Here is an 18,738-nt window from a genome sequence, read left to right as displayed (position 1 = left end):
TCACTTAAGGAAATAAAGTTATCAGTTCTAAGGTCTCCTGTTACCTAGCGAGAGCGCCGCTATCCCTCTCCACCATCATCAGTTCTAAGGTCTCCTGTTACCTAGCGAGAGCGCCGCTATCCCTCTCCACCATCATCAGGTCTAAGGTCTCCTGTTACCCAGTGAGAGCTCCGCTATCCCCCTCCACCATCATCAGTTCTAAGGTCTCCTGTTACCTAGCGAGAGCGCCGCTATCCCTCTCCACCATCATCAGGTCTAAGGTCTCCTGTTACCCAGCGAGAGCGCCGCTATCCCTCTCCACCATCATCAGGTCTAAGGTCTCCTGTTACCCAGTGAGAGCTCCGCTATCCCCCTCCACCATCATCAGTTCTAAGGTCTCCTGTTACCTAGCGAGAGCGCCGCTATCCCTCTCCACCATCATCAGGTCTAAGGTCTCCTGTTACCCAGCGAGAGCGCCGCTATCCCTCTCCACCATCATCAGGTCTAAGGTCTCCTGTTACCCAGCGAGAGCGCCGCTATCCCTCTCCACCATCATCAGGTCTAAGGTCTCCTGTTACGCAGCGAGAGCACCGCTATCCCCCTCCACCATCATCAGGTCTAAGGTCTCCTGTTACCCAGTGAGAGCACCGCTACCCCCTCCACCATCATCAGTTCTAAGGTCTCCTGTTACCCAGCGAGAGCGCCGCTATCCCCCTCCACCATCATCAGTTCTAAGGTCTCCTGTTACGCAGCGAGAGCACCGCTATCCCCCTCCACCATCATCAGTTCTAAGGTCTCCTGTTACCCAGTGAGAGCACCGCTATCCCTCTCCACCATCATCAGGTCTAAGGTCTCCTGTTACCCAGCGAGAGCACCGCTATCCCCCTGCACCATCATCAGTTCTAAGGTCTCCTGTTACCCAGCGAGAGCACCGCTATCCCTCTCCACCATCATCAGTTCTAAGGTCTCCTGTTACCCAGTGAGAGCGCCGCTATCCCTCTCCACCATCATCAGGTCTAAGGTCTCCTGTTACGCAGCGAGAGCACCGCTATCCCCCTCCACCATCATCAGGTCTAAGGTCTCCTGTTACCCAGAGAAAGCACCGCTATCCCCCTCCACCATCATCAGGTCTAAGGTCTCCTGTTACGCAGCGAGAGCACCGCTACCCCCTCCACCATCATCAGTTCTAAGGTCTCCTGTTACCCAGTGAGAGCACCGCTATCCCTCTCCGCCATCATCAGGTCTAAGGTCTCCTGTTACCCAGTGAGAGCACCGCTATCCCTCTCCACCATCATCAGGTCTAAGGTCTCCTGTTACCCAGTGAGAGCACCGCTATCCCTCTCCACCATCATCAGGTCTAAGGTCTCCTGTTACCCAGAGAAAGCACCGCTATCCCTCTCCGCCATCATCAGGTCTAAGGTCTCCTGTTACCCAGTGAGAGCACCGCTATCCCTCTCCACCATCATCAGGTCTAAGGTCTCCTGTTACGCAGCGAGAGCACCGCTATCCCCCTCCACCATCATCAGGTCTAAGGTCTCCTGTTACCCAGTGAGAGCTCCGCTATCCCCTCCACCATCATCAGGTCTAAGGTCTCCTGTTACCCAGTGAGAGCACCGCTATCCCTCTCCACCATCATCAGGTCTAAGGTCTCCTGTTACCCAGTGAGAGCACCGCTATCCCTCTCCACCATCATCAGGTCTAAGGTCTCCTGTTACCCAGTGAGAGCACCGCTATCCCTCTCCACCATCATCAGGTCTAAGGTCTCCTGTTACCCAGTGAGAGCGCCGCTATCCCTCTCCACCATCATCAGGTCTAAGGTCTCCTGTTACCCAGTGAGAGCGCCGCTATCCCTCTCCACCATCATCAGGTCTAAGGTCTCCTGTTACCCAGTGAGAGCACCGCTATCCCTCTCCACCATCATCAGGTCTAAGGTCTCCTGTTACCCAGTGAGAGCGCCGCTATCCCTCTCCACCATCATCAGGTCTAAGGTCTCCTGTTACCCAGTGAGAGCATCGCTATCCCTCTCCACCATCATCAGGTCTAAGGTCTCCTGTTACCCAGAGAGAGCACCGCTATCCCTCTCTACCATCATCAGGTCTAAGGTCTCCTGTTACCCAGCGAGAGCGCCGCTATCCTTTTATCCCCCTCCACCATCATCAGGTCTAAGGTCTCCTGTTACCCAGCGAGAGCACCGCTATCCCTCTCCACCATCATCAGGTCTAAGGTCTCCTGTTACCCAGCGAGAGCGCCGCTATCCCTCTCCACCATCATCAGGTCTAAGGTCTCCTGTTACGCAACGAGAGCGCCGCTATCCCTCTCCACCATCATCAGGTCTAAGGTCCCCTGTTACCCAGCGAGAGCGCCGCTATCCCCCTCCACCATCATCAGGTCTAAGGTCTCCTGCTACCTAGCGAGAGCACCGCTATCCCTCTCCACCATCATCAGGTCTAAGGTCTCCTGTTACCCAGTGAGAGCGCCGCTATCCCTCTCCACCATCATCAGGTCTAAGGTCTCCTGTTACCCAGCGAGAGCGCCGCTATCCTTTTATCCCTCTCCGCCATCATCAGTTCTAAGGTCTCCTGTTACCCAGCGAGAGCGCCGCTATCCCCCTCCACCATCATCAGGTCTAAGGTCTCCTGTTACCCAGTGAGAGCGCCGCTATCCTTTTATCCCTCTCCACCATCATCAGGTCTAAGGTCTTCTGTTACCCAGTGAGAGCACCGCTATCCCCCTCCACCATCATCAGGTCTAAGGTCCCCTGTTACCCAGCGAGAGCGCCGCTATCCCTCTCCACCATCATCAGGTCTAAGGTCTCCTGTTACCCAGTGAGAGCGCCGCTATCCCCCTCCACCATCATCAGGTCTAAGGTCTCCTGTTACCCAGTGAGAGCGCCGCTATCCCTCTCCACCATCATCAGGTCTAAGGTCTCCTGTTACCCAGTGAGAGCACCGCTATCCCTCTCCACCATCATCAGGTCTAAGGTCTCCTGTTACCCAGTGAGAGCGCCGCTATCCCCCTCCACCATCATCAGGTCTAAGGTCTCCTGTTACCCAGCGAGAGCGCCGCTATCCCCCTCCACCATCATCAGGTCTAAGGTCTCCTGTTACCCAGTGAGAGCACCGCTATCCCTCTCCACCATCATCAGGTCTAAGGTCTCCTGTTACCCAGTGAGAGCGCCGCTATCCCTCTCCACCATCATCAGGTCTAAGGTCTCCTGTTACCCAGTGAGAGCATCGCTATCCCTCTCCACCATCATCAGGTCTAAGGTCTCCTGTTACCCAGTGAGAGCGCCGCTATCCCTCTCCACCATCATCAGGTCTAAGGTCTCCTGTTACCCAGTGAGAGCGCCGCTATCCCTCTCCACCATCATCAGGTCTAAGGTCTCCTGTTACCCAGTGAGAGCGCCGCTATCCCTCTCCACCATCATCAGGTCTAAGGTCTCCTGTTACCCAGTGAGAGCGCCGCTATCCCTCTCCACCATCATCAGGTCTAAGGTCTCCTGTTACCCAGTGAGAGCATCGCTATCCCTCTCCACCATCATCAGGTCTAAGGTCTCCTGTTACCCAGTGAGAGCGCCGCTATCCCTCTCCACCATCATCAGGTCTAAGGTCTCCTGTTACCCAGTGAGAGCGCCGCTATCCCTCTCCACCATCATCAGGTCTAAGGTCTCCTGTTACCCAGTGAGAGCGCCGCTATCCCTCTCCACCATCATCAGGTCTAAGGTCTCCTGTTACCCAGTGAGAGCGCCGCTATCCCTCTCCACCATCATCAGGTCTAAGGTCTCCTGTTACCCAGTGAGAGCGCCGCTATCCCTCTCCACCATCATCAGGTCTAAGGTCTCCTGTTACGCAGCGAGAGCGCCGCTATCCCTCTCCACCATCATCAGGTCTAAGGTCTCCTGTTACCCAGTGAGAGCACCGCTATCCCCCTCCACCATCATCAGGTCTAAGGTCTCCTGTTACCCAGCGAGAGCGCCGCTATCCCTCTCCACCATCATCAGGTCTAAGGTCCCCTGTTACCCAGTGAGAGCGCCGCTATCCTTTTATCCCTCTCCGCCAGCGTCCAGCTTCACGCTCAGAGGACGGGTTCCCATGCCTGTGGCGGGCGCGTGCGTCTCTGGGGGTCAGGTCTCCAGTCTCAGCTTTACACGAGGCTGCAGATTTCGGGCCAGGAGACGCGCATCTGATCCAGACAACAAGGTCCGGACTATAAACGCAGAACGTGTAGAGCTGGGCTAGAGCTGACATCTTTCGCCGTTTTTTCACTTGGACGACAATCGGATGCCATCTTACAGGCTGCCCGGCGTTCCGCTCATGGACATGTTCCCTGGAATGTCAGAGTGTGATCCATGCTTATTCTGCAGATCATCGATCCCTATAGACGGACATATAAGAAGGACCCTCCTTCTGCAATATTCAGTTTCCGGTGATGGAAGGTCTCCCCCCACCTGACACAATGGTTTCGGTGAAATCGGCCTGCGTGCAGAGGTTATTATTTCAGCCTCCCATTAACCCCTCACTTCCCGATTGTCCCTCGATGGTGGCTCGGTGGTCCCCGGAGCAGAGCTTTCTGCAGACGGTGTCAGTGTCCTTTCCAGCGCGGTGACACGGCTAATGTTAGTATCACCCCACATACACAATGCTGCTCCGCTGCCTGCCAGGCTGTGTTACTAACAGCTGCTACAATATCACTCCGACACCTCGGTATCAGCAAAGGCAGAGGAGACGTTGTGAGCAAAGTGCTGGCGAGGTGTTTTCTCCGCATTGTGCTCCATAATCAGCAGTTCTCACAGCAAACACCTTCCCAGCACAAAGCACTAAGACGCTGCAAACTGCGAGGTCTCTGCATCTCCCGCACTCGCTGCACCCAAACTTTACTACTTCTGAATCCTTTATATCCTATAACCACGCGACCACCTGAAAGGACACGTGGAGACCATGGAGCGGCGGAAAGAACGAGGCTAGAAGTGGTCGACTGAGGGAGGGAGGAGGCCGCAGCGCTCAAAGCCGAGGGTCCATACAGGGCCAACCTCAGCGGTAATGGCACCAGGATGGAGAGGGGAATGTGAGGAAGGGCCCCCCATAACAAAAATCAAGAGAGGACCCCTTCTTAAATCAGTGTGTTCACCCCAGGGCAGAACCGTAACAGCTCCCCGCTCCCCTTACTCTGTTTGTGCTGCGTTGCATCTTTACAGGCCCAATAACTATAAGGTTATTTTAAGAAGCAATCCTACAAGTCATTGTGGACTCTTTAATGAGCGCTGTCATGTTTTGGGCTCTTGCCCCTTATCAGTTACATTGTAAAGAATTCTCACCAAGCCAATCCCTTCTGCTTTTTTCACAAGTGTTTCACGTTTGCAGGTTACATCTTGTAATGGAGTGGATCTACTTTCAGTTGATGCTGAAAGGGTTAAGGACTTTTTCCCTGCTGGCTGAGACTAATCATAGTCTTAATCACAGCTGCTGCGTCTTGTCATCATGGCCTTCCAGTATATTTACCCAGTCCTGGCTTTACTCCATGCCAGTGATAGAATGTCTATACTGACCACTTTGAAAGAGCCAGACTCTGGAGAAACTGAGGTGTCGTTTTAGTTGCAGCCGAGAAATTTCTTGCTGGAGAAACCGTGGATTGATATTTGTTGGCTCTTTCCCCACCCATTTGTCTTACCTTCCTTGTGTTGTCTTATTGTAGTGGTGGGACTGCTGTCTCGCTGCCCTACTCACTAGTCAGAGTAGGTTCAGGGTCAGAGAGGGCCTAGGCATGTACCGGCGCACACAGGGAAAGACCTGTCTAGAGACATTAGGGAGCTCAAGGATCAGCCACACGTGAGTGTGAGGTAGTGACCCCTCTCCTCTCTCCCTATCGTCAACGCCTTCCTTTACATTTTCCCTGGTTTTCCCTCTGTGTTCTGACGCATGCCGAGTGTTTTCTCGTCCCAGCGTGACAGTTTTGTGCTGATGAGAGACAAAAACCCAGAAACACGTGTCTGCATATTGGGATTCTGGTTTGGCTTTTTATACTAAGTCATGTGACCAGGCATATTAAAGGGTTGATATTGCCTTTTAGAATTGCTGCTTCCAGTAGGTGTCTCCGGGGATTATACTCCCCTCCTTCACCATAAATTAGTAAGGACCAGAGATACTTTAGGTTCAAAGAAATCAGGACATGAGAATAAACAACTTCCAATCTAATGTTGGTGAAGATTCAAGAATCTCATGGATCACAAGAAAAAGTAACAAATGAATCCTCACGAGATCAATTCAATGAATTAAAGAAATGAGATGGAAGCTTAAGGGGGTTGTCCATGTTTGGGCCATTGATGACCTATTCTTCAGGTATGGTGATCTGACACCCAGAACCTCAGAATCCAGCGACAGTGGTGGCCACATTTTGAGGAGCGGTGTGACTCCATTCACTATGTACATCATCCATCAGCACATTGTGAGGGTGCCGGGTCAAGATAGGGCATCAATAGCATAAGACCGGACAACCCCTTCAATCATCTCGGGCAGACATTACCAGAAGATTCATCATGTTGGAAAGGAGACGATCAGGATAAAATGTGGCTTTTCTGCGCTGCCTCAATGGACGAGAAGGACTCCAAATGGATTTAAGTTGAAAATGGTTTATTTGACGCGTTTCAGGGCAATCTCGCCCCTTCCTCAGGACAAAATCATAGTATCTATATTACTGTCATGCGGTGTTTGGTTCCATACTTGCGGGTGCTGCTACTGTGTTGGTCTCTGTTCACATTATAGAGTCTGACAGGCAACCGGAGGTCTCCTAGTTGCTCAGCCTGAGCCGGGTGTCGGCTGATTCATTTCCATTGCCCCCCAGCCCTGCAGGAGTTAATTCTTGTGTGCAGCTCATAGGAGCTGGTTGCTAATTACCACCACAGCTGTCTCTTTCCTAGTTAAGGTAAGAGAGCCTGTGTGTCTGAGCCGATCATAGCTCCAGCGCTTCCGGTCTTTGCGGTCTATCCAGTTTGTGGTGATCTGATTGTGATTTCTAGTGGAGTGGAAGTTTCCCTGTTGTGTGTTTACCTCCTTCCCTTCTCTTTATTCCCCTGTATACATATTTTCTATATTGTCTCTCCTTTGTATTTTAGTGCAGTGTGTATGAGTTTTCGTTCTCCCTTGTCCATGTCGTTTCTGTGGGCTTTGTTACTGTGTTTCCGGCCCAGCCCAAGGGTCGGGGAGTAAGATCAGGTGTCAGGGTCATGCTGGAGGCTCCGACCTGGCTACCATCAAGCCTACCTCTGAGATAAGGGACAGCGCAGGATCTTAAGTCTGAGGGCCAGCCTAGGGGCCCCTGTTCTGTCATTTCAAACCCTGTGACAGTTATGATACTATGGTTTTGTCTTCCGCAAGGGGCTAGATTGCCTTCTAATGCATAGAATAATAAGCCATTTTTTACTTCATGTATTTGGAGTCCTTCTTGTCTATTGAGAGTGCGATGATGACCCATACTTTATCCTTATCATCTCCTATCACCCGCGGATCTGCCGCAGCCTGTCACACAACTGACCCAGGTGAGGAGACCATCTCATCACCACCCCTGTTGTAACCAGTCCATACTGTGCTTGTTTTATGCCTCAGTTTCTCCTCTTGTTAGAGAGGACAACCATGGAAAAATAGATGGAGACAATCGCAGTCAGAGTAACACACGTCAGACCTATGCGGAGTGAAAAAGTAATGTATGAAAGTGAAGCCCGACCTTTGCTGGCGCTCTCCACGTGTTCAAGCTCCTCCGGGAACTTCAGGAGTTCCGGAAACTTTTCTTCACAGACTTCAGCAAGAAAGTGTAACAAGGTGGATTTCTGGTCCGAAGACTTTGTGTCTCGAATCTGTTAGAAAATTAGAAAATGACTGTTATCAAAGTAAAAACGCCCATCAGTGTGCAAGGATTTATTGACAAGGGAGAAGGGCACTGAAGCAGAAAAGAACTATAGACACCGTCAGGTGGAAATCATCAACATTGTGTTATCCATAGAATACAGCACAAAGAACGGCAGGAACAACGTCTAACACAAAGTGATATAATAAAGATTCACTGCGGTATAGGCATTATGAAAATTACATTGTTTATTACCGTGTCTTCTATCGTCAGGTCTAGACTGTAGATCGAGAATATAATTTATATAGTACTACTATCGCTGTGTACAGGAATATATTATAATACCGCCCCCTATGTACAAGAATATAACTACTATAATACCGCCCCCTATGTACAAGAATATAACTACTATAATACCGCCCCCTCTGTACAAAAATATAATTACTATAATACTGCCCCCTATGTACAAGAATATAGCTACTAAAATAGTGCCCCCTATGTACAAGAATATAACTACTATAATACTGGCCCCTATGTACAAGAATATAACTACTATAATACTGCCCCCTATGTACAAGAATATAATTACTATAATACCGCCCCCTATGTACAAGAATATAACTACTATAATACCGCCCCCTCTGTACAAGAATATTACTACTATAATACTGCCTCCTATGTACAAGAATATAACTACTAAAATAGTGCCCCCTATGTACAAGAATATAACTACTATAATACTGGCCCCTATGTACAAGAATATAACTACTATAATACTGCCCCCCTATGTACAAGAATATAACTACTATTTAACTAATGTTAGTGAGGGCCAGGGGGGCTGGAAAAGAAAGAAAATAAGGAAGAAAGCATGACAGTTATACTTACCGACCTTCCCTGCGGCTGTAACTCCTTCCGGGTTCCCTCATTATCTCTTATGCATATTCACTGCTTCCCCCGCCCACTGGCAGTCCCGATTTCTGTGATTTGTTGCAATCAGACCACACCCCAGTGTCTATGACAGCGTCTGTGATTGGTTGGAATCACACACGCTGTCTGCCTCTCTATAGCGGTATAAAAATAAATGAATAAAAAAATGACAGTCCCTCATACGAGAGGCTGCTGATAAGTCTTTGGCTTTACCCAGAAAAAAATTATGGACAAGAATATAATTACTATAATACTGCCCCTATGTACAAGAATATAACTACTATAATACTGCCCCTATGTACAAGAATGTAACTACTATAATACTGCCCCCTATATACAAGAATATAACTACTATAATACTACCCCCTATGTACAAGAATATAACTACTATAATACTGCCCCCTATGTACAAGAATATAACTACTATAATACTGCCCCTATGTACAAGAATATAACTACTATAATACTACCCCTATGTACAAGAATATAACTACTATAATACTGCCCCTATGTACAAGAATATAACTACTATAATACTGCCCCTATGTACAAGAATATAACTACTATAATACTGCCCCTATGTACAAGAATATAACTACTATAATACTACCCCTATGTACAAGAATATAACTACTATAATACTGCCCCCTATATACAAGAATATAACTACTATAATACTACCCCCTATGTACAAGAATATAACTACTATAATACTGTCCCTATGTACAGGAATATAACTACTATAATACTGCCCCTATGTACAAGAATATAACTACTATAATACTGCCCCTATGTACAAGAATATAACTACTATAATACTGCCACTATGTACAAGAATATAACTACTATAATACTGCCCCTATGGACAAGAATATAACTACTATAATACTGCCCTTATATACAAGAATATAACTATTATACTGCTTGTTTGTATTGATGAATTAACCTATGGATATTCAGTTTCGCCAAACCAACATGAACAGTAAAAATAAAATTCGTTTTGGCAGCTGAACTTAAATCCAAAACTTGACCCTGGACACTGAACCCTATATAAGTCTAAGGGACCTGAACTTATGCATTATTAAATGGTGTTAGTGAGGGCTAGGGGGGCTGGAAAAGAAAGAAAATAAGGAAGAAAGCATGACAGTTATACTTACCGACCTTCCCTGCGGCTGTAACTCCTTCCGGGTTCCCTCATTATCTCTTATGCATATTCACTGCTTCCCCCGCCCACCGGCAGTCCCGATTTCTGTGATTTGTTGCAATCAGACCACACCCCAGTGTCTATGACAGCGTCTGTGATTGGTTGGAATCACACACGCTGTCTGCCTCTCTATAGCGGTATAAAAATAAATGAATAAAAAAATGACAGTCCCTCATACGAGAGGCTGCTGATAAGTCTTTGGCTTTACCCAGAAAAAAATGAGATAGGATGATGAAGCTTTCCATTTCTTCCACATACTCTCAACTGATGACATCACATTTCTTACATCGGTATTCCAAGTTCTGGAAGCCTAGCAAAAAGTAGGATTTCGGTTGTGCCTCACACCTGGCCTCCGCAGCAGCTATGGCATCAGATATGGTATGAAATTTGGTACCTTGAGGCGTTTCTTCAGGTTTGGAAATAGATGATAGGTGGAGAGAGCTAGATCTGGTGAATAAGGTGGGTGGTCACCAGCTGGAAGCCCAGCTCTGCCAGTTTTGCCGTGGTCGCTTGTGCAGTGAGAGCAGAGGCGTTATCTTGCAGGAACAAGATTCCTTTGGACAGCTTGCCGCACCTTTTGGCCTTCAGAGCGGCCTTCAATTGGTCCAAAAGTTCAATGTAATTCCTTGCATTGATGGTGGAACCCTTTTGAAGGTAGTCCACTAGCAGCACGCCCTCCTTATCCCAGAACACAGACATCATCACCTTAGTGGCTGATTTTTGCACCCTGAACTTCTGTGGAAGAGGAGAACCACTGTGCCTCCGCTCTTGACTGCTCCTTGTTTTCAGGGTCATACAAATAAATCCAGGTGTTCTCCATAGTGACCAATCACTCCAGGAAGTTCTTATCAGTCTGGAAACGCTGACAAATGGAGCTGGAAGTTGTCACTCGCTGCTTCTCTGATCTGTGGTCAGATATTTGGGGACCCACTTTGCAGATCACTTCCTCATGTCCAAATCTTCATGGATAATGACACGATCACATTCACGGGAATTCCCCATGATGTCTGCTATTGCTTTAGCTGAAATTGGTGGATTCTCCAGTATGAGGTTGTGCACAGCATCGACGATCTCCGGAACAACAACCACTCTCGGGCGTCCAGGATGTTCCTCATCATTGGGGCTGAAGTGGCCTGTTTTACATTTGGCAACCCAGTTCTTACCTGTGGAATATGAAGAGCATTGATCCCCCAATGTCTGCGACATATCACCATGAATATCCGCCACAGACTTTCCTTGCAAAGACTCCGCCATTTTGTTTTCCCGCATGCATAGAACACTGTTGCCATAAGCAACAAACACAAGATTTTCAAAACATATATTAGACACATAAGGCTTTCATGTGCTGTAACATTTGTTACCATAGAAACAAAAAAAAGATCACAAAGCCAAAGACTTATCAGCAGCCCCCCGTATATTAATACCCAGTGCAGATAAAGCAGATGGCTACAGGCTGCAGCCCCCAGCCGTGCGGTCATCTTTGGCTGTGTATCAAAGTACGAGGGACCCTTGGGGTTTTTATAATTATTTAAATAAATAATTAAAAAAATGACTTGCAATGACCCTCGGTTTTGACATTAAGCCAAGATAAAGCCGACAGCTGGGAGCTGGTATCCTCAGCCTGTGGAGGCCCATGGCTGGTATTCTCACCCTTTCCTAGGTCCCCCAGCCTAAAAATAGCAGCCCGCAGCCACCCTGGAATTGTAACATCCATTAGATGCCACAATTCTGGCGCTTTACCCGACTCATCCCGATTGCCCTGGTGTGTTGGCAATCGAGGTAATATAGGGGGTTATTGACAGCTGCGATTTGTCAAAAAATTACAGCTATCATCAAACCTGAGGTTAGTAATGTATATGGGTAGGGGGTCTCTGACACCCCCCATTACTAATCCTGTAAGTCGATAACAAATAAACTCAAAACACCCCCCTCTTTCTCCAATTTATAATCTCTAAAGCCCGCTTTACACGCTGCAATGTATCTTACGATGTGTCGGCGGGGTCACGTCGTAAGTGACGCACATCCGGCATTGTAAGGTACATTGCAGTGTGTGACAGGTACGTGCGATTGCGATTGAACGGTAAAACATTGATCGCACGCACGGCGTTCATTTCTCATGAATTGAACGTCAGGTTGTCCATCGTACCCGGGGTAGCGCACATCGCAGTGTGTGACACCCCGGGAACGATGAACAGATCTTACCAGCGTCCTGCGGCTCCCACTGGCAATGCGGAAGGAAGGAGGTGGGCAGGATGTTTACGTCCCGCTCATCTCCGCCCCTGCGCTTCTATTGGCCGGCTGCCGCATGACGTCGATGTGACGCCGAACGTCCCTCCCACTCCAGGATGTGGAGGTTCGCCGTCCACATCGAGGTCGTATGGAAGGTAAGTACATGTGACGGGGGTTAATCGTATGTGCGACACGTTCAACAAATTGACCGTGCCACACATACGATGGGGGCGGTTACGATCGCATACGATATCGTATACTGGATCGTAAGGTGTAAAGCAGGCTTTAAACATCTAAGTCTGAAGTAATCCACAGCAGGACGTCCGATGACGACCCCGGCTCTGCTACATACTGCAGGCGCAGGCGCACATTACAGAACATGACCATCCACCCCAGGCTTTAGGACTTATTTTTTTCATGTCTGATGTTTTTTCAGATTTTTTATGAAATATCAGGGCTCAGGTGACCTCCAATAACCAATCATTTGGTTAAATTCTCCCCAAGAACAAATAGAATTTCCAGGACCCTGCATTGAAAGCGTGAAATGCGGAGCCATTGTTTAACGTTAATTAGTCTTAATGAGCGCGGTTATATAATCTCCTTTTAATGTAAAATATAATGATGAGGGGGAAAACAAAGCGTGGCAGCGTTTTCCCAGAATCAATACTCAATTAGACAGCGAGGACAGGAAACTTGCGAAGTGGCTTCTGAAACTTGGTAAATACTTTTTTGTTTCCTCTGCAGATTTTGGGTGCGAGGACGCGGCGCAGCGTTCTGCGCAGACCGTGGCTGGACCGTCTGTTTCTTGTTAGATAGTCGGTGTAACGGCGATGTCTACAACGTGCACAAACATCATTATTATAAGCGTCCGCGGCTGCACAATGGATTCCGCGTGTTTGGAGCGGAGCCATCCGCAGAGACAATACCTAGAATCTGTCCAGAAACATGACAGGAAACGTGGCGTTATTGACAGCGTCTAATGCTCCCGGATTACGAGCCTCGCGGGTTAATGAGTTTATTTCATTGAATGCTTAGCGCGGACGGTGGCCTATTAGTAGCCTTTATGGCATATTAGAAAGACTTAAAGGGACAATGCTGGAGCACGGCCTCGACTCTACATCCCCATTATACAATGCCACGCCATTTCACTGGAGCGCACACATTGTATTATTAACAGGCGGGGGAGGGGCGCTCAGGAGCCAGAATACAGCAATATGGTGTCCGCACCCCGGTCATGTCGGTCTGGGGGAGACCATGAGTTTAGAGGGACCGCTGTCATTTGTCTGGTGGGGTCTGTCAGTTTTCAGAGGATCCTTGCGAGGTTCGGGCAGCAGAATAGATTTATGTTGGACGGTAGATATGAGATATCTTCTGCTGCCCCCATATCATTCCAAAATGAGCCGCATACATGACCGTGCCCAAATACCTGAGCCGTCTGCTGGCCATATCCCAACAATGCAAATTGTGCTGCCATCTGCATATACCGCAACCATTAAACAGTTCAGCATCCAAGAAAATACCGCCATACAGTGCTCCAACAATGGCAGAAGCAAAAGGCCTCATAGCTCCTTACATGAGTGCGATTACACTAGTGATACCCAAATAACACTGCCATACAGGAGCAATGGGGGAACATCCCCTCTACCGGGCTGCACCCCCACAGGTCCACCCAAAGGAGAACACCCGCACACTTCTAACAGAGAAGATTTCTGCAAACCAGTGAAATGGGGATTTTCTGCCAGAAGAAAATTTTAGGGATCAGTATTGACTGCGCAAGAGAAGCGGGACTCACAGGCTTTCTCTATGAGTGGGGGGACAAGCAGGACTCACAGGCTTTCTCTATGAGTGGGAGGAGAAGCAGGACTCACAAGCTTTCTCTATGAGTGGGGGGAGAAGCGGGACTCACAGGCTTTCTCTATGAGTGGGGGGGAAGCAGGACTCACAGGCTTTCTCTATGAGTGGGAGGAGAAGCAGGACTCACAAGCTTTCTCTATGAGTGGGGGGAGAAGCGGGACTCACAGGCTTTCTCTATGAGTGGGAGGAGAAGCAGGACTCACAGGCTTTCTCTATGAGTGGGGGGGAGAAGCAGGACTCACAGGCTTTCTCTATGAGTGGGAGGAGAAGCGGGACTCACAGGCTTTCTCTATGAGTGGGAGGAGAAGTGGGACTCACAGGCTTTCTCTATGAGTGGGGGGGACAAGCAGGACTCACAGGCTTTCTCTACGAGTGGGGGGAGAAGCGGGACTCACAGGCTTTCTCTATGAGTGGGGGGGAAAAGCGGGACTCACAAGCTTTCTCTATGAGTGGGAGGAGAAGCAGGACTCACAGGCTTTCTCTATGAGTGGGAGGAGAAGCAGGACTCACAGGCTTTCTCTATGAGTGGGGGGAGAAGCAGGACTCACAGGCTTTCTCTATGAGTGGGGGGAGAAGCAGGACTCACAGGCTTTCTCTGAGTGGAGGGAGAAGCAGGACTTACAGGCTTTCTCTGAGTGGGAGGGAGAAGCAGGACTCACAGGCTTTCTCTGAGTGGGGGGAGAAGCAGGACTCACAGGCTTTCTCTGAGTGGGAGGGAGAAGCAGGACTTACAGGCTTTCTCTATGAGTGGGGGGAGAAGCAGGACTCACAGGCTTTCTCTGAGTGGAGGGAGAAGCAGGACTCACAGGCTTTCTCTATGAGTGGGAGGGAGAAGCAGGACTCACAGGCTTTCTCTATGAGTGGGGGGGGGAGCAGGACTCACAGGCTTTCTCTATGAGTGGGGGGAGAAGCAGGACTCACAGGCTTTCTCTATGAGTGGGGGGAGAAGCAGGACTCCCAAGCTTTCTTTATGAGTGGGAGGAGAAGCAGGACTCACAGGCTTTCTCTATGAGTGGGGGGAGAAGCAGGACTCACAGGCTTTCTCTGAGTGGGGGGAGAAGCAGGACTCACAGGCTTTCTCTGAGTGGGAGGGAGAAGCAGGACTTACAGGCTTTCTCTATGAGTGGGGGGAGAAGCAGGACTCACAGGCTTTCTCTGAGTGGAGGGAGAAGCAGGACTCACAGGCTTTCTCTATGAGTGGGAGGGAGAAGCAGGACTCACAGGCTTTCTCTATGAGTGGGGGGGGGGAAGCAGGACTCACAGGCTTTCTCTATGAGTGGGGGGAGAAGCAGGACTCACAGGCTTTCTCTATGAGTGGGGGGAGAAGCAGGACTCCCAAGCTTTCTTTATGAGTGGGAGGAGAAGCAGGACTCACAGGCTTTCTCTATGAGTGGGGGGAGAAGCAGGACTCACAGGCTTTCTCTATGAGTGGGGGGAGAAGCAGGACTCACAGGCTTTCTCTATGAGTGGGAGGGAGAAGCAGGACTCACAGGCTTTCTCTATGAGTGGGGGGAGAAGCAGGACTCACAGGCTTTCTCTATGAGTGGGAGGAGAAGCAGGACTCACAGGCTTTCTCTATGAGTGGGAGGAGAAGCAGGACTCACAGGCTTTCTCTATGAGTGGGGGGAGAAGCAGGACTCACAGGCTTTCTCTATGAGTGGGGGGACAAGCAGGACTCACAGGCTTTCTCTATGAGTGGGGGGACAAGCAGGACTCACAGGCTTTCTCTGAGTGGGGGGAGAAGCAGGACTCACAGGCTTTCTCTATGAGTGGGGGGAGAAGCAGGATTCACAAGCTTTCTCTATGAGTGGGGGGAAGCAGGACTCACGTCCTCCTGCCGGACCCTAAACATGAGTTAAGTGTCCTCCTGCCGGACCCTGAACATGAGTTACGTGTCCTCCTGCCAGACCCTAAACATGAGTTACGCATCCTCCTGCCGGACCCTGAACATGAGTTACACGTCCTCCTGCCGGACCCTAAACATGAGTTACGCGTCCTCCTGCCGGACCCTAAACATGAGTTACGTATCCTCCTGCCGGAGCCTAAACATGAGTTACGCGTCCTCCTGCCGGACCCTAAACATGAGTTACGTATCCTCCTGCCGGACCCTAAACCTGAGTTACGTATCCTCCTGCCGGACCCTAAACATGAGTTACGCGTCCTCCTGCCGGACCCTAAACATGAGTTACGTATCCTCCTGCCGGACCCTAAACATGAGTTACGCGTCCTCCTGCCAGACCCTAAACATGAGTTACGTATCCTCCTGCCGGACCCTAAACATGAGTTACGCATCCTCCTGCCGGACCCTAAACATGAGTTACGCTTCCTCCTGCCGGACCCTAAACCTGAGTTACGCGTCCTCCTGCCGGACCCTAAACAGGAGTTACGTATCCTCCTGCCGGACCCTAAACCTGAGTTACGTATCCTCCTGCCGGGCCCTAAACCTGAGTTACACGTCCTCCTGCCGGACCCTAAACATGAGTTACACGTCCTCCTGCCGGACCCTAAACAGCAGTTACGTATCCTCCTGCTGGACCCTAAACCTGAGTTACGTATCCTCCTGCCGGGCCCTAAACCTGAGTTACACGTCCTCCTGCCGGACCCTAAACATGAGTTACGTATCCTCCTGCCGGACCCTAATTGCTGCAGGAATTTGGGGTGATGATGTTACGAGTTGGTCGTCGTTAATCTTTGAGGCCATTTATAACCTTTTTCTGCCTTTGCAGTTGGTTTAAGCCGAGAGGGATTTCTCCCAGGAATAAGCGCTCGTCTCCGGCCGCTTCCATCAAACACTGGGACTTGTTAAACCGCCTGTTTCCCATATAGCTTTCACTTCAAAGGGGCCTATTATTGTAATGGCCACATAAAGCCGCTTTATCAGCCTTCCCTGCTGCGGAGACCGCCGCTCCGATCCCCCTCGCCCGTTCTCTGCGTTCTGTGATGTATATTTTTATAAATATCCGTAGGATGGGATTTGGAGAGTGGACCTGCAGAATTAAAATGCTGAATTAGTGTTCCGCCATACTTCACATGCTGATACACTGAGCGCAGGGATTTAATATCTGCAATTTGGGAGCTTAGAAGGGACTTAACCAGCCGCAGGATAACGGCTCCGAAATGAATGGATGAACTTCATCCGCAAAGTCCTGCAGGTGACGGGAGCGCCGGGAGCCACCGGGGGAGTGCCGAAATCTGCACAACCTTCTGCCGCAAATTACAGGCAAAAACACTGACCACGCGGCAGAAGGCTTCCTTCACTCCTTCATCTTCCCCTGGATCTGGGATGAGCTGTAATAAAATGACATTTTAACCCTTTAGTTACAGTGGCTAAGATGACCTAGAGGAAGAGGTAGCACGGCCATGAAACATATCCCGGCCTTACGGTGAAGGGTCTGCCGTGGCCTTAATGACTGGTGTGGAATGTACAATGGAGGAAGACGTCTGTATAGATATGGGCAAGTGGCGGAGGACACCTGAGGATGAATGGGGGCAGGAATGGTCTCTACTTACACCCAACGTGGGGCAAATATACGGGAGGTTTCCTAGGATCTGAAGACCCATGAGAAGTGCAGCTAAAGTCTGAAAAAAAACAGTCAAATCGTTGCTATGGATTGCCCAATTGCCACCATGACGGGCGGTGGCTTCCATTACCAGCCCAGCGTGCCGCCTGCCGCAGACTGAGAAGACACACGAGCACCATAGATGCCTCCGGAGACAATGGCTGCTGTATCTTATCTCCTCTCCAAACCCACACCCTCACCTCACCGGCAATTATTGTGCCCCTAACCAGTAACAACGCCCAAGTCCCCCCTTAAAACAAATAATAAACCCCCTGAAGTGCTTAGAAAGTAACAATGCCACCCTAATAAAGAAATACAGTTTACACTTGCCTAATCCGAGTAACCAAGCCCCTGCACAGAGTGAGCCGTAATACACAGGCACCAGGACGCTGACCCACGGCAGCCTGCGGCCCACAGAGCAGAGAGGCTGCGGCTCCCTGCTCCACCACCGTATCCAGATGTACTGGAGTCATGCGAGTGATACAGTCCCCAGTGGCCTTCGGCTGGAGGGGCGTCTGGACAGAGTGAGCCGTAATACACAGGCATCAGGATGCTGACGCACGGCAGCCTGCGGCCCACACAGCATAGAGGCTGCGGCTCCCTGCTCCACCACCGGATCCAGATGTACTGGAGTCATGCGAGTGATACAGTTCCCAGTGGCCTTCGGCTGGAGGGGCGTCTGCACAGAGTGAGCCGTAATACACAGCCACCAGGACGCTGACGCACGGCAGCCTGCGGCCCACAGAGCAGAGAGGCTGCGGCTCCCTGCTCCACCACCAGATCCAGATGTCATGCGAGTGATACAGTCCCCAGTGGCCTTCGGCTGGAGGGGCGTCTGGACAGAGTGAGCTGTAATACACAGGCACCAGGACGCTGACCCATGGCAGCCTGCGGCCCACAGAGCAGAAAGGCTGCGGCTCCCTGCTCCACCACCAGATCCAGATGTCATGCGAGTGATACAGTTCCCAGTGGCGTTGGGCTGGAGGGGCGCCTGGACAGATGTCTGGGACATGTGCACTGTCTGGAACGTCTGCATTAGTGGCACTACTAATACTTTTTTCCTGTTTTTCTTTTACACCTCTAAATATACAGTGCCTACAAGTAGTATTCAACCCCCTGCAGATTTACCAGGTTTACACATTCGGAATT

The 18,738-nt window shown here is 49.9% G+C and overlaps 1 protein-coding gene across 6 annotated transcripts in view; it reads right to left on the bottom strand.

Annotated features, from left to right (window-relative positions):
- DIAPH2 (diaphanous related formin 2) overlaps positions 1–18,738 on the bottom strand; it is a 1,791,241-nt gene that overhangs the window by 834,263 nt on the left and 938,240 nt on the right. For all 6 annotated transcript variants that reach the window (XR_012725273.1, XR_012725274.1, XM_075323052.1 and 3 more), the window contains one exon: positions 7,696–7,825. Coding sequence is in view for 4 of the 6 variants with exons in the window: in XM_075323052.1 (XP_075179167.1) it covers positions 7,696–7,825 (130 nt within the window). In the remaining 2 variants the exon portion in view is untranslated. The remainder of the gene's footprint in view (positions 1–7,695; positions 7,826–18,738) is intronic.

This window comes from Anomaloglossus baeobatrachus, chromosome 9 (assembly GCF_048569485.1).
Source record: "Anomaloglossus baeobatrachus isolate aAnoBae1 chromosome 9, aAnoBae1.hap1, whole genome shotgun sequence".
In the NCBI taxonomy this organism is placed as follows: Eukaryota; Metazoa; Chordata; class Amphibia; order Anura; family Aromobatidae; genus Anomaloglossus; species Anomaloglossus baeobatrachus.
Note: the sequence above shows the minus strand (reverse complement) of the source record. Positions and strands in the feature narration are given on the sequence as shown.